Genomic DNA, 16,570 nt, shown 5'->3' on the forward strand with positions numbered 1-16,570 from the left:
AAAACTGAGGAACCCGTGATCCACGGGAGGGTGTATAGGCAGAGAGGAGGGGTTACACTTTTTATGTAGCCTCCGGAGGCAGAAGCTATACACCCAATTGTCTGGGTCTCCCAATGGAGCGACAAAGAAATATATATATATATATATATATATATATATATATATATATATATATATATATATATATATATATATATATATATAAATAATATTAAATATAATAATAATAAATAATTATAATAATAATACTACATATATATATAATTTTTTTTCATTCCAGCAATACGCATATCATCCTATTTGAGTAAATTTGTTACCGGTAGGCTTCCGTTTTTTAATTTAATAATAAATAAAATTGTAAGACAGAAGAAACGCTACGAACCTTCCATACCCCCAGAACAGGTGACAATATATTGTTGGTCCTACGAGTCTTAATACAAGTTGCATGCACATGACAGCCATGTGCCTAGCTACTGGCATCGTGGCTCCCAGTTCTGAGGGGTGAGGCCAGTACAGCACATGAATGCTATGACTGGCTGACTCTAGCGCCTGCATTGGATCATTAGGAATAGAAGAATTTAATCCCGTATCATCAAATCTTTTACATTTGAAAGGTTGCATGACCCCTTTAAGTTTTCACATTCACTACCACAATGGTCTTAAAAAAGGTTTTGCAATTCTAATTTCTTGACTGATTCCCAAAATATACAGTGGGTCTGAATTAAACAGGCTGTGGTGACGCTCACCTCCGAAAGTGGAAGAAGCGGCAGAAGACGGCGGCGTCCCGCTGCTCCTTGCTCCGTCCAAACCGGTCCAGGCGGCACTCTCTGCACTTGTGCAAGTGTGGGGCGATGTCGTTGCAGGAGCCGTCCTGGACAAAGCAGTCGCCGCTTGACTGGAGCCTTTTCAGCTTATAAGGGTCCAACAATATAGATCTGGGGTATGTGACTGAAAGGAAAAAGAAAAAATAAGTCAAAAATCAATAATCAAAACAGACACAAAGCAGTGCGGTCCCTCCTCCGCTACAGACTACTTACCGCCGTCACTTTTAATGGGACTCTTGTGGGGAGACGGCTCCATTTTTAATGGTTTTTGGCCAGGAATGTTGTTTTGTGGTGTAGCCTTGAATTCATTTTTCACCAGCAGCGGAGAAACGGCGGCTTTGCTCTCAGTCGCTGCGGCCGCTGCGAATACCCCCGGGGGTTGTCGCACTAAGTTCTTACAAGCCTCTGTGCTTCCCAACCGCGGGGAGTCTTTCACCGTCAAGGTGTTTTTGTCGGGGAAGCGTTCTACGGAAAACTCGAAGCCCTTGGGGAACACGGTTGAGGGTTTTGTGAAGGCCGCAAAGAGGTTTTCTGCTTTCTGCCCGTTCTCGCTGGACCAGAAGCCGCCGCCTCCTCCTCCTGATGAGAAAGGGCTGGTGCTGGATTTATCAGTCAGGCCAAACCCGAGCCCCTTCCCCTGCGACATTGCAGCGCTGAGGAACAAGTTCTCCTCTTCCTCTTTTAGGTCACCATTCAGGATGGAGGACGTCTCGCTTGGTAAGTTCTGAGAACATTTCCTAACGGGGGAAACATATTCTGTTAGCGTAGGAGTACATTTTTGGTACAGGGCTCCATATCCCCAATATACACACACAAGTATGGGTTTTGAGCATAAGGCATCACCCTGATCAGCTGGGTCTCAAACCTAACCAGCTTCTCTAGTCGCATGGTTACGGCTACAGCGTTGGAGCCACGTTTAGAGCACACCACTCCTGCAGCCAAGCTCCATGATCGCCTGCAGCGGTGAGGTGCGCTGCTGACATGATGTCGCAGCTGCAGCCAAAACACAGTCCAGAGGAACACATCTGTTGATGTGGAAAACCCATTACAACATTTTTTATCAAATAAAAACAAAGTTTTGAATAGATTTACCCTGGAGGTGTTGCAGCGCCAAAGCTTGGTGGGGAATTTGCCTGGGGTGGAGTCGTCCGGGAGCTTTGGTTTGGGCTGGAAGGCGTCGTGGCGGTACATCCCAGCAAGGCTTCTCCAAATCCAACCGGCACGGACTGCTTGGATGGCGGATTTAATGGAGTCTACAAAAAAGAATAAAACATTGGCTTTAATCACTGAAGAGCACGACCTCACACAATCCCTTCTCCATTGTTATCTCCAGAAATAATCTCCACAGGGGATTTTGGTGACTCTTTATAAAAAAAAGAAATAAATTAAGAAATAAAGTGAGAAATGCCAAAAGGAAAAAGACTAATATGGCGTAAGATGGCGGGCACAGGATCATGTAAGGCAGTATATACCAATGCTCGCTTTCCTGGATTACACAGCTCTTTTTTTTGCCTTATGATGGCCTGTTCCGTAGCGGCTCATGGAGGCAGACGCGCAGTCAACACCTCCTGTGCTCTGCGGCCCTACAGCAGCTAAAACCGGAAGGTAGAGCCCCAATAGTAGTCCAGTCCTCCTCCTGATCACTTCTGTGGGAGGACCAGCATCAAGGAGCTTAAGAACTCTCAAGAGAGATAGAAGAGCCCTCTCAAACTCACCCAGTTCTTCTCGGAGGGTTTACAAGAGCCACTGCCTGTTGTGCAGAGAGTGAAATCACCTCTCAGCGGCTCCTGTGATGCTACCAACCTCTGATGACAGAAGACTGACCCCAGCCACCCGTGATGAAGGTTGGTTGGAGATGGGGTCTCCACAGCTCGGTGGTTGTGGTTGGGCAGTGCCACTATGACAGGATTCCCACTGAGGTAACTGTTAGGTCCAGGACAGCATTGGAGGAAGACCCGGAGGAAAATCCTGGTGCGTGTGTTAAGTCCTCAGGCCCATCAGAGAGAACTAAGTGACAGAGCTGTAAGTCTCAAATAAAGGGGATATCCACTACTTGGACAACCTCTTTTCGTTCCCCTTGATCGCCTCCGTAAAAAAGAGAATTTTGTTTACTTACCGTAAATTCTTTCTTATAGTTCCGTATTGGGAGACCCAGACATTGGGTGTATAGCTTCTGCCTCCGGAGGACACACAAAGTACTACACTAAAAAAGTGTAGCTCCTCCCTCTGAGCATATACACCCCCTGGATAACCAAATCTAGCCAGTTTAGTGCAAAAGCTGAAGGAGAATAGCCACCCACAAGTAGAGATAGAGCAAAAAACCGGAACAACCGGAGCCTCTGTCTACAACAACAGCCGGTGATAACACGCGGAACAAGAAACTGCCAACAGGCAACAGGGAGGGTGCTGGGTCTCCCAATACGGAACTATAAGAAAAAGAATTTACGGTAAGTAAACAAAATTCTCTTTTTCTTTATCGTTCCTATGGGAGACCCAGACATTGGGACGTCTCAAAGCAGTCCATGGGTGGTAATAAACAGAAAACTGGGAAGTAGGCAGAACCTAACTTCACAAATGGGCGACAGCCGCCTGAAGGATGCGTCTGCCCATGCTTGCATCTGCCGAAGCATGAGCATGCACTTAGTAGTGCTTTGAAAAAGGTATGCAGACTAGTCCAAGTGGCAGCCTGACAGACCTGCTGAGCCGTAGCCTGGTGCCTGAAAGCCCAAGAGGCACCGACAGCTCTGGTCGAGTGTGCCTTGATCCCCGGCGGGGGAGGCACCTGAGTACACTGGTAGGCATCGGAAATAGCCGACCTAATCCAACAAGCTAAGGTCGGCTTAGAAGCCGAGAGGCTCTTACGCCGACCTGTGGTTAGCACAAAAAGAGAGGTGCACCGCCTAAGAACAGCGGTGCGAGACACATAGATCCGGAGCACCCGCACCAGATCCAGAGTATGCAACGCTTTTTCAAAGCGATGAACAGGAGCCGGACAAAAGGAAGGCAGGGAAATGTCCTGGTTAAGGTGGAAAGGAGAAACCACCTTAGGGAGAAAGTCCGGAGTCGGACGGAGAACCACCTTGTCTTGATGAAAAAACAAAAAAAGGTGACTCTGAAGAGAGCGCAGCCAAATCAGAGACTCTCCTGAGGGAAGTTATGGCCACTAGAAAGACCACTTTCTGTGAAAGACTAGACAGAGAAACCTCCCTAAGAGGCTCAAAGGGGGGTTTCTGCAAGGCCGTGAGGACCAGATTGAGGTCCCAGGGATCCAAGGGCCGCCGGTAAGGCGGAATGATGTGACACGCGCCCTGCATGAAGGTGCGCACCTGAGCCAGCCGGGCGATACGCCGCTGGAACAACACTGACAGAGCCGAGACCTGTCCCTTGAGGGAATTGAGGGATAGTCCTAGCTGCAGACCGGACTGTAGAAAGGACAGGAGGGTCGGCAAGGAAAAAGGCCAAGGAGCATGGCCGGAAGAGCGACACCAGGACAGGAAAATTCTCCAGGTCCTGTGATAGATTTTTGGCCGAGGAAGACTTCCGAGCCAGAGTCATAGTGGAGATGACTTCAGGAGGAATACCAGAAGTTGTCAAGATCCAGGACTCAAGAGCCACGCCGTCAATCTGAGAGCCGCAGAATTCTGGCGGAAAAACGGACCTTGAGAGAGAAGGTCTGGACGGTCCGGGAGATGCCACGGCACCTCTACGGACAGATGGAGCAGGTCTGTGTACCAAGCTCGCCTGGGCCAGTCCGGAGCAATGAGGATGACCCGACGGCCCTCCATTCTGATCTTGCGCAGGACTCTGGGCAAGAGAGCTAGAGGGGGAAACACGTAGGACAGACGAAACTGGGACCAATCTTGAACCAGAGCGTCCGCTGCAAAGGCCTGAGGATCGTGGGAGCGAGCCACGTAAACCAGAACCTTGTTGTTGTGCCGGGATGCCATTAGATCCACTTCCGGAGTGCCCCACTTGCGGCAGATTGACCGAAACACTGCCGGATGCAGGGACCATTCGCCACTGTCCACGGTTTGACGGCTGAGATAATCTGCCTCCCAGTTTTCCACGCCTGGGATGTGGACTGCGGATATGGTGGACATGGAGTCCTCCGTCCACTGAAGGATGCGTTGAACCTCCAGCATTGCCAGGCGGCTGCGTGTCCCGCCTTGGTGATTGATGTAGGCAACCGCTGTCGCGTTGTCTGACTGGACTCGGATGTGCTTGCCCGCCAACAGGTGGTGAAAGGCTAAGAGAGCTAGAAGCACAGCTCTGGTTTCCAGCACATTGATCGAGAGGGCTGACTCGGACGGAGTCCAAGTGCCCTGCGCTCTGTGGTGGAGATATACCGCTCCCCAGCCGGATAGACTGGCATCCGTGGTGAGAATCACCCAGGACGGGGCCAGGAAGGAGCGTCCCTGAGACAGAGAGAGGGGCCGAAGCCACCACTGAAGGGAGACCCTGGTCTGTGGCGACAGAGCCACTAACCTGTGCAAGGAGGAAGTCCGCTTGTCCCAACAGCGGAGAATGTCCAGCTGCAGAGGACGCAGATGGAACTGGGCAAAGGGAACCGCCTCCATTGACGCCACCATCTGACCCAGCACCTGCATTAGGTGCCTGATGGAATGACGGCGGGACCTCAGCAAAGAGCGCACCGCCAGATGGAGGGACTGCTGTTTGACTAAGGGCAGCTTCACAAGTGCCGGCAGAGTCTCGAATTGCATCCCTAGGTACGTGAGCTTCTGGGTCGGAGTCAGAGTGGATTTGGGCAGATTGACAAGCCACCCGAATTGGACTAGAGTGGCGAGAGTGAGCGAGACACTCCGCTGACAGTCTGCACTGGATGAAGCCTTGACTAGAAGGTCGTCCAGGTAAGGAATCACTGCCAACCCCTGGAGGTGCAGAACCGCAACCACTGCTGCCATTACCTTGGTGAATACTCGAGGAGCCGTGGCTAACCCGAAGGGGAGAGTCACGAATTGGAAATGTTCCTCTCCGATTGCAAAACGTAGCCAACGCTGGTGTGAAACTGCAATTGGCACATGCAGATTAAATAGGCATTTCTCATCTGTATTCACCAAGGAACTGACTGTACCAGGGATCATTCAACAAGTGAAAAATCAAAGTCCACCACCCGATATAATTAATTTAACACAAGATGAAGTACGCCTACGTCTGAGTAAATTAAACATTGACAAATCCCCAGGGCCAGATGGCATTCATCCACGAATATTGAGGGAATTGAGCTCCGTAATCGACAGACCGCTGTATCTCATCTTTTTAGACTCACTTGTAACAGGGTTGGTGCCTCAGGATTGGAGGATAGCTGATGTGGTACCGATATTTAAGAAAGGTAAGAGGGTAGATCCAGGCAACTACCGTCCAGTAAGCCTGACATCAGTAGTATGCAAAGTTTTTGAGGGCATTTTAAGGGATGACATGCAAAAATATATTGCAGAAAATAATATGATAACTGACAAACAGCATGGATTCATGAAAGATAAGTCGTGTCTAACCAACCTGTTGGGGTTCTATGAGGGGGTAAGTGCAAACCTGGATATTGGTAATGCAGCTGATGTGATTTATTTGGACTTTGCAAAGGCATTTGATACTGTACCACATAATAGCCTTATACTAAAGCTCCAGAAGCAAGGACTAGGGGACACAATATGCAACTGGGTAAGGAATTGGCTAAAAGATAGGAAACAAAGAGTAGTCATAAATGGTACATTCTCTAAATGGGCTATAGTCACAGCAGTGGGGTGCCGCAGGGATCTGTGCTTGGACCGATTCTTTTTACTCTCTTTATTAATGACCTTGTGGATGGGATTGATAGTACAGTGTCAGTCTTTGCCGATGACACCAAACTATGTAGGATATTAAAAACTGACCTGGATAGTACAATATTACAAAAAGATCTGGATAAGATGTCAGAATGGGCAGATACTTGGCAAATGAGATTTAATGTTGATAAATGTAAAGTAATGCACCTAGGACGGAGTAATCCTATAGCTGCGTATACATTAAATGGAAGTAAACTCGGGACTACAGAACAGGAGAAGGACTTGGGTATTCTCATTACAAATAAGCTGAGCAGCAGCACTCAATGTCAGGCAGCAGCTGCTAAAGCAAACAAGATTTTAGGGTGTATAAAAGAAGGGAATTTTGTTTACTTACCGTAAATTCCTTTTCTTCTAGCTCCTATTGGGAGACCCAGACAATTGGGTGTATAGCTTATGCCTCCGGAGGCCACACAAAGTATTACACTTTAAAAAGTGTAACCCCTCCCCTCTGCTATACACCCTCCCGTGCATCACGGGCTCATCAGTTTTGGTGCCAAAGCAGGAAGGAGGAAACTTATAAATTGGTCTAAGGTAAATTCAATCCGAAGGATGTTCGGAGAACTGAAACCATGAACCAAAAGAACAATTCAACATGAACAACATGTGTACACAAAGAACAACAGCCCGAAGGGAACAGGGGCGGGTGCTGGGTCTCCCAATAGGAGCTAGAAGAAGAAGGGAATTTTGTTTACTTACCGTAAATTCCTTTTCTTCTAGCTCCAATTGGGAGACCCAGACAATTGGGTGTATAGCTTATGCCTCCGGAGGCCACACAAAGTATTACACTTAAAAGTGTAAAGCCCCTCCCCTTCTGCCTATACACCCCCCGTGCATCACGGGCTCCTCAGTTTTGGTGCAAAAGCAAGAAGGAGGAAAAAATTATAAACTGGTTTAAAGTAAATTCAATCCGAAGGAATATCGGAGAACTGAAACCATTCAACATGAACAACATGTGTACACAAAAGAACAACAGCCCGAAGGGAACAGGGGCGGGTGCTGGGTCTCCCAATTGGAGCTAGAAGAAAAGGAATTTACGGTAAGTAAACAAAATTCCCTTCTTTGTCGCTCCATTGGGAGACCCAGACAATTGGGACGTCCAAAAGCAGTCCCTGGGTGGGTAAATAATACCTCATAATAGAGCCGTAAACGGCTCCGTCCTACAGGTGGGCAACCGCCGCCTGAAGGACTCGCCTACCTAGGCTGGCATCTGCCGAAGCATAGGTATGCACCTGATAGTGTTTCGTGAAAGTGTGCAGGCTCGACCAGGTAGCTGCCTGACACACCTGCTGAGCCGTAGCCTGGTGCCGCAATGCCCAGGACGCTCCCACGGCTCTGGTAGAATGGGCCTTCAGCCCTGAGGGAACCGGAAGCCCAGCAGAACGGTAAGCTTCGAGAATTGGTTCCTTGATCCACCGAGCCAGGGTTGATTTGGAAGCCTGTGACCCTTTACGTTGGCCAGCGACAAGGACAAAGAGTGCATCCGAGCGGCGCAGGGGCGCCGTACGAGAAATGTAGAGTCTGAGTGCTCTCACCAGATCTAACAAGTGCAAATCCTTTTCACATTGGTGAACTGGATGAGGACAAAAAGAGGGTAAGGAGATATCCTGATTGAGATGAAAGGGGGATAACACCTTAGGGAGAAAATCCGGAACCGGACGCAGAACCACCTTGTCCTGGTGAAACACCAGGAAAGGGGCTTTGCATGACAGCGCTGCTAGCTCAGACACTCTCCGAAGTGATGTGACTGCTACTAGGAAGACCACTTTCTGCGAAAGGCGTGAAAGAGAAATATCCTTCTGTGAGGCAAAGCCTGGGATATGAAGAGGAATTGTGACGAGAAGTCATAATTGCTCTCATCACTCCCTGGCAGTGCCCCCCTCCCTTCTTATTCTCAATGTGCAGCATCTGGAAGGTGTCACATTCCACTTACACATCCATGGCCATGTCCTGTGATATGGAAATGAGATGATGTGAGGACAATGGATCCAGGATGACTCCCTGCCGTCACCCTGTAGCTGGAGCTGCTATCTCATTAGCAAGGCTATGGAAGTAGCCAGACAGAACGACTCCAGTAAAAAATGGTTCATATCTCGCAAGCCATATTTCCGATAAATATGGCAACCATAGAAATGGTGTCTCCGCATGTGGACGATGCTGGCACACCCTTTTTATGGAAGTAGGACATTGGGAAACACACCAAACGTGATATCAGCCATATGGGAACTCGTAGACAGGTCATGAGTCCCCTCGTTCTGTAGCTAAATTCATAACTGTCACAATGAGAGCGTTGACGTCCGTCTACGACGCTCCCAGGCACAGTTATGGCCAAAATCCCCTTTTCTGGATAATTCTGATCCATGCAGGGGGAGTGGCAGTGCTTCCCCGTGAGGTCACTAAGGTAGGAGGAGACCTGGATCTGCCCAGGTTGATAACCCTGCTTCGGCCATTTTCCAGTGTTCTTCTCGCTGGGGGCACGTGCAGGAAACATCTGTGGGAGTTCCTAGAAACCTGGTCTACAGCGCCCCCCTGTGGCCAGACGCAACAAGGTAACTGATTGAACTGTGTATGCCTGTTTGTAACCCATGCTTTATCTGTAACTGTACTCTGACATATGTATATTCTGTAGATTCCCTATTGTATATATCGTAGTTCTAGTGTGCTTTAAGCTGATTAAATTATATAATTAATCTTGGGCTGTTCTGTTATCTCGATCTTGAATCCCACGTCTGTGTGTTCGGCTAATAGTTACCGTAAATCGGTTGGTGGCAGCGAATTGTGCCAAGGATTATTGTGGGGAGGCCAGTGAGATTCGGGAAGATATTATATATTCCGCCCGCGGAGGTCGGGGGAATATATACCCTACTCTCACCGGGGACCCTTCAATAATCGGCATAAGTAGTATAGCGGCCTCCTTGCTTATTGTCGGGCAATTCCATAATTGGCCTGACTATAAGAGGGGCGCTAGAGAGCGCGTCACGTGCTCTGTCTGTCGGTCGGGAGGTATAAAGGAGGGGTGACCCCACTTGTTACCCCCCGATTGTGACGTACTGGTAGCCAGCGCGGGGGATTTCTGAGTGACCCCCCCGGTGGTTTGTGACACCTTCATTGGCTCGAAAGGTGGCTTCTGAAGAGTCATCAGCACCCTGTTCAGATCCCAGGGTTCTAACGGCCGCTTGTAAGGAGGGACTATGTGACAAACCCCCTGCAGGAACGTGCGTACCTGTGGAAGTCTGGCTAGGCGCTTCTGGAAAAACACAGAGCGCTGAGACTTGTCCCTTAAGGGAGCCGAGCGACAAACCTTTTTCCAATCCGGATTGAAGGAAGGAAAGAAAAGTGGGCAAGGCAAATGGCCAGGGAGAAAAACCCTGATCAGAGCACCAAGATAAGAATATCTTCCACGTCCTGTGGTAGATCTTGGCGGACGTTGGTTTCCTAGCCTGTCTCATAGTGGCAATGACCTCATGAGATAACCCTGAAGACGCTAGGATCCAGGACTCAATGGCCACACAGTCAGGTTGAGGGCCGCAGAATTCAGATGGAAAAATGGCCCTTGAGACAGCAAGTCTGGTCGGTCTGGTAGTGCCCACGGTTGACCCACCGTGAGATGCCACAGATCCGGGTACCACGACCTCCTCGGCCAGTCTGGAGCGACGAGGATGGCGCGGCGGCAGTCGGACCTGATTTTGCGTAACACTCTGGGCAACAGTGCCAGAGGAGGAAACACATAAGGGAGTTGAAACTGCGACCAATCCTGAACTAAGGCGTCTGCCGCCAAAGCTCTGTGATCTTGAGACCGTGCCATGAATGTCGGGACCTTGTTGTGCCGGGACGCCATTAGGTCGACGTCCGGCATCCCCCAGCGGCAACAGATCTCCTGAAACACGTCCGGGTGAAGGGACCATTCCCCTGCGTCCATGCCCTGGCGACTGAGAAAGTCTGCTTCCCAGTTTTCTACGCCCGGGATGTGAACTGCGGATATGGTGGAGGCTGTGGCTTCCACCCATAGCAGAATCCGCCGGACTTCCTGGAAGGCTTGCCGACTGCGTGTCCCGCCTTGGTGGTTGATGTATGCCACCGCTGTGGAGTTGTCCGACTGAATTCGGATCTGTTTGTCTTCCAGCCACGGCTGGAACGCCTTTAGGGCAAGATATACTGCCCTTATCTCCAGAACATTGATCTGAAGGGAGGACTCTGGCTGAGTCCAAGTACCCTGAGCCCTGTGGTGAAGAAAGACCGCTCCCCCACCCTGACAGGCTCGCGTCCGTCGTGACCACCGCCCAGGATGGGGGCAGGAAGGATTTCCCCTTCGACAGAGAAGTGGGGAGAAGCCACCACTGAAGGGAAGCCTTGGCTGCCCGAGAAAGGGAGACGTTCCTGTCGAAGGACGTCGACTTCCTGTCCCATTTGCGGAGAATGTCCCATTGAAGTGGGCGGAGATGAAACTGCGCAAAAGGAACTGCCTCCATTGCTGCTACCATCTTCCCTAGGAAGTGCATGAGGCGCCTCAGGGGGTGTGACTGGCCTTGAAGGAGAGATTGCACCCCTGTCTGTAGTGAACGCTGTTTGTTCAGCGGAAGCTTCACTATCGCTGAGAGAGTATGAAACTCCATGCCAAGATATGTCAGTGATTGGGCCGGTGTCAAATTTGACTTTGGAAAGTTGATGATCCACCCGAAACTCTGGAGAGTCTCCAGAGCAATGTTCAGGCTGTGTTGGCATGCCCCTTGAGAGGGTGCCTTGACAAGTAGATCGTCTAAGTAAGGGATCACCGAGTGTCCCTGAGAGTGTAGGATTGCCACCACTGTTGCCATAACCTTGGTGAAAACCCGTGGGGCTGTCGCCAGGCCAAAGGGCAGTGCCACGAACTGAAGGTGTTCGTCCCCTATGGCGAAACGCAGGAAGCGCTGATGCTCTGGTGCAATCGGTACGTGGAGATAAGCATCTTTGATGTCGATTGATGCTAGGAAATCTCCTTGGGACATTGAGGCGATGACGGAGCGGAGCGATTCCATCCGGAACCGCCTGGTTTTCACATGCTTGTTGAGCAGTTTTAGGTCCAGAACAGGACGGAAGGATCCGTCCTTTTTTGGCACCACGAACAGGTTGGAGTAAAAACCGTGACCCCGTTGCTGAAGAGGAACAGGGATCACCACTCCTTCCGCCTTCAGAGTGCACACCGCCTGCAGAAGAGCATCGGCTCTTTCGGGGGGCGGAGATGTTCTGAAGAAACGAGTCGGAGGACGAGAGCTGAACTCTATCCTGTAACCTTGAGAGAGAATGTCTCTCACCCATCGGTCTTTTACCTGTGGCAGCCAGGCGTCGCAAAAGCGGGAGAGCCTGCCACCGACCGAGGATGCGGTTTGAGGAGGCCGAAAGTCATGAGGAGGCCGCTTTGGGAGCGGTTCCTCCGGCGGTCTTTTTAGGACGTGACTTAGACCGCCATGAATCGGAGTTCCTCTGATCTTTCTGAGGCCTTTTGGACGAGGAGAATTGAGACCTGCCCGCGGTCCGAAAGGACCGAAACCTCGATTGTACCTTCCGTGGTTGAGGTCTGTTTGGTTTGGACTGGGGTAAGGATGAGTCCTTTCCCTTGGATTGTTTAATGATTTCATCCAATCGCTCACCAAACAAGCGGTCGCCAGACAATGGCAAACCGGTTAAGAACTTTTTGGAAGCAGAGTCTGCCTTCCATTCACGTAGCCACATGGCCCTGCGGACTACCACCGAATTGGCGGATGCTACCGCCGTACGGCTCGCAGAGTCCAGGATAGCATTAATGGCGTAGGACGCAAACGCCGATGCCTGAGTGGTTAAGGACACCACCTGCGGGGCAGATGTACGTGTTACTGCATTAATCTGCGCCTGACAAGCTGAGATAGCTTGGAGTGCCCATACGGCTGCGAATGCTGGAGCAAACGACGCGCCGATGGCTTCATAGATGGATTTCAACCATAGTTCCATCTGTCTGTCAGTGGCATCTTTGAGTGAAGCCCCATCTTCCACTGCCACTATGGATCTGGCCGCCAGTCTGGAGATTGGAGGGTCCACCTTAGGACACTGAGTCCAGCCCTTGACAACATCAGGGGGGAAAGGATAACGTGTATCCTTAAGGCGCTTGGAAAAACGCTTGTCTGGACAGTCTCGGTTTTTCTGGACTGCCTCTCTGAAGTCAGAGTGATCCAGAAACGTATTCAGTGTACGCTTGGGAAACCTGAAACGGAATTTCTCCTGAGAAGCTGACTCCTCAATTGTAGGAGCTGGGGGAGAAATATCCAACACCTGATTGATGGTTGCTATAAGGTCATTCACTACGGCGTCACCTTCAGGTGTATCTAGGTTGAGAGCGGCTTCAGGATCAGAATCCTGATCTGTTACCTCCGCTTCATCGTCCAGAGTCTTCCTGCTGAGACCCTGAACAGTGTGATGAGGTGGAGGGAATTTCCCAGCGAGCCTGCTTAGGCGGTCTGGGACTGCGGTCCATGTCAGAGACCTCACCCTGTGACCTATGGGTCATCCCAGGGGCACTTTGCTGTTCCAATTGAGGGGGACCAGGGGACAAAGATTGAACAGTGCCCGGGGCCTGAGTCACCGGTCTGGACTGTAGGGCTTCTAGTATTTTAGCAGACCATTTATCCATACTCTCAGACAGTCTGTCAGCAAATACTGCAAACTCCGTCCCTGTCACCTGGACAGTGGTAGCAGGTGGTTCCACCTGGGCCACCTGTAGCAGAGGCTCCGGCTGAGTAAGTGCCACAGGGGCCGTGGAACCTGCCGGTAGTATAGCTGCACATGAGGTACAGGTTGCAAAGTACACCTGTGCTTTGGCACCCTTGTTTTTTGCGGACGACATGCTGTTGTCTCCTCTGAGAACAATCCAGGAGGGTATATAGCCAAAAAACAACAGAGCGACCGTACAGTGCAAAAGTATAGCCTATATATATATATATATATATATATATATATATATATATATATATATATATATATATATATATATATATATATATATATATATATATATATATATATATATATATATATATATATATATATATATATATATATATATATATATATATATATATATCTAATTGCCTTATTCTGTCTGTCTGTCTGTCTGTCTGTCTATCTGTCTGTCTATCTGTCTGTCTATCTGTCTGTCTATCTGTCTGTCTATCTGTCTGTCTGTCTGTGTCATGCTCCGAAATTGTGTCCTTACGGTGACACAAAGCTGATTGGCCGCTGGGCTCACCATGGCCCCGCCCCCCCACACGGATTGGCCTCTCGCCCCGGCTCTCTGCAGGCCCCGCCCCCTCACGCAATGCACGCTCGCTGTGGCCCAACTGACACGGGGCTCCGATTCCCAGGTGAGTACACACACATCAGATCACACTCACTCTCACACTCACTCTCACACACACCTCACACATCACAACATGCTGGGATATCGCTTGCTTCTACACCGGCTCCGTCAGGATCCCGGCAGCGCCAGACATAACCTTGCGATGCTGGGATCTTAACGGAGGCCGTGAAAGCTGGTAACCATTATACACATCGGGTAACTAAGGTCCCTTAGTTACCCGATGTGTATCATAGTTACCAGTGTACACCGGCTCACACTCACACACACATCACATCGCATCCACACATCAAGGTCCTGCAGCTGCAGAACATACATAACATAACAGCACACACACACACACACACACACACAAATCAGATCACACTCACTCACATACACACATCACATCGCATCCACATACTCACAACATCCTGGGATATCGCTTGCTTCTCGGCGGCGATATTGTGCTGTGAGCTTCCAGGACCTGCGGGAGGATCACATGGCCAGAAGCATGTGATATCCCCGGATGTTGTGAGTATCAGCGCGTATGTGCAATATCGTCAGTGTCTGTGTGTGTGAGTGTATGCGATCGGGTGTGTGTGTGAGTGTATGCGATCGGGTGTGTGTGTGAGTGTATGCGATCGGGTGTGTGTGTGAGTGGATGCGATCGGTTGTGTGTGTGAGTGGATGCGATCGGTTGTGTGTGTGAGTGGATGCGATCGGTTGTGTGTGTGAGTGGATGCGATCGGTTGTGTGGGTGAGTGGATGCGATCGGTTGTGTGGGTGAGTGGATGCGATCGGTTGTGTGGGTGAGTGGATGCGATCGGGTGTGGGTGAGTGTCGGCAGAGGAGCACGGCGTGCTGGAGGAGGCTGGGAGCAGAGAGGCTGATCTTGGGGAAGGCTGGGAGGGGGGGGCTGATGCTGAGGGAGGCTGGAAGGAGAGAGGCTGAGCAAACGTGCTCCATCCGCCATACTGCGCACTCCCCATCGTGCTGCATCCGCCATGGCTGCGCACTCCCAAACGTGGTCCATCCGCCATGCTGCGCACTCCCAAACGTGGTCCATCCGCCATGCTGCGCACTTCCCAAACGTGGTCCATCCGCCATGCTGCGCACTCCCAAACGTGGTCCATCCGCCATGCTGCGCACTCCCAAACGTGGTCCATCCGCCATGCTGCGCACTCCCAAACGTGCTCCATCCGCCATGCTGCGCACTCCCAAACGTGCTCCATCCGCCATGCTGCGCACTCCCAAACGTGCTCCATCCGCCATGCTGCGCACTCCCAAACGTGCTCCATCCGCCATACTGCGCACTCCCATCGTGCACCATCCGGCATGCTGCGCACTCCTAAGCGGATGGAGCATGATGGGGGGTGCGCAGCATGGCGGATGAGCACGTTTGGGAGTGCGCAGCATGGCGGATGGAGCACGTTTGGGAGTGCGCAGCATGACGGATGGAGCACGTTTGGGAGTGCGCAGCATGACGGATGGAGCATGTTTGGGAGTGCGCAGCATGCCGGATGGTGCACGATGGGGAGTGCGCAGTATGGCGGATGGAGCACGTTTGGGAGTGCGCAGTATGGCGGTTGGAGCACGTTTCGGAGTGCGCAGCATGGCGGATGGAGCACGTTTGGGAGTGTGCGCAGCATGGCGGATGGAGCACGTTTGGGAGCGCGCAGCATGGCGGATGGAGCACGTTTGGAGTGCGCAGCATGGCGGATGGAGCACGTTTGGGAGTGCGCAGGCATGGCGGATGGAGCACGTTTGGGAGTGCGCAGCATGGCGGATGGAGCACGTTTGGGAGTGCGCAGCATGCCGGATGGTGCACGATGGGGAGTGCGCAGTATGGCGGATGGAGCACGTTTGGGAGTGCGCAGCATGGCGGATGGAGCACGTTTGGAGTGCGCAGCATGGCGGATGGACCACGTTTGGGAGTGCGCAGCATGGCGGATGGAGCACGTTTGGGAGTGCGCAGCATGGCGGATGGAGCACGTTTGGGAGTGCGCAGCATGGCGGGTGGAGCACGTTTGGGAGTGCGCAGCATGGCGGATGGAGCATGATAGGGGGTGCGCAGCATGGCGGATGGAGCACGTTTGGGAGTGCGCAGCATGGCGGATGGAGCACGTTTGGGAGTGTGCAGCATGGCGGATAGAGCACGATGGGGAGTGCGCAGCATGGCGGATGGAGCACGTTTGGGAGTGCGCAGCATGAGGGATGCAGCACGATGGGGAGTGCGCAGTATGGCGGATGGAGCACGTTTGGGAGTGCGCAGCATGGCGGATGGACCACGTTTGGGAGTGCGCAGCATGGCGGATGGAGCACGTTAGGGAGTGCGCAGCATGGGGGATGCAGCACGATGGGGGGTGCGCAGCATGGGGGATGGAGCACGATGGGAGGTGCACACCTCCCCCCAACACACACACACACGCGCACTGCACAACACACACACACACTAGGAATCACAAACAACGCCCTACACAGACACCCACACACACAGACAACGCTGCACACACAAATATACGCACATACTGCACAACACACACATTGCTCAAAACATACCTCCC

At 51.3% G+C, this 16,570-nt stretch overlaps 1 protein-coding gene across 1 annotated transcript in view; it reads right to left on the minus strand.

The window, feature by feature from the left end:
- KDM3A (lysine demethylase 3A) overlaps nt 1-16,570 on the minus strand; it is a 201,614-nt gene that overhangs the window by 113,209 nt on the left and 71,835 nt on the right. The window contains exons 10-12 of the mRNA XM_075346786.1: nt 1,917-2,077; nt 1,038-1,561; nt 747-948 (exon numbers count right to left, since the gene is read on the minus strand). Of these exons, the coding sequence (XP_075202901.1) occupies nt 747-948; nt 1,038-1,561; nt 1,917-2,077 (887 nt within the window). The remainder of the gene's footprint in view (nt 1-746; nt 949-1,037; nt 1,562-1,916; nt 2,078-16,570) is intronic.

The sequence above is a fragment of the Anomaloglossus baeobatrachus genome, chromosome 1 (genome assembly GCF_048569485.1).
Source record: "Anomaloglossus baeobatrachus isolate aAnoBae1 chromosome 1, aAnoBae1.hap1, whole genome shotgun sequence".
In the NCBI taxonomy this organism is placed as follows: Eukaryota; Metazoa; Chordata; class Amphibia; order Anura; family Aromobatidae; genus Anomaloglossus; species Anomaloglossus baeobatrachus.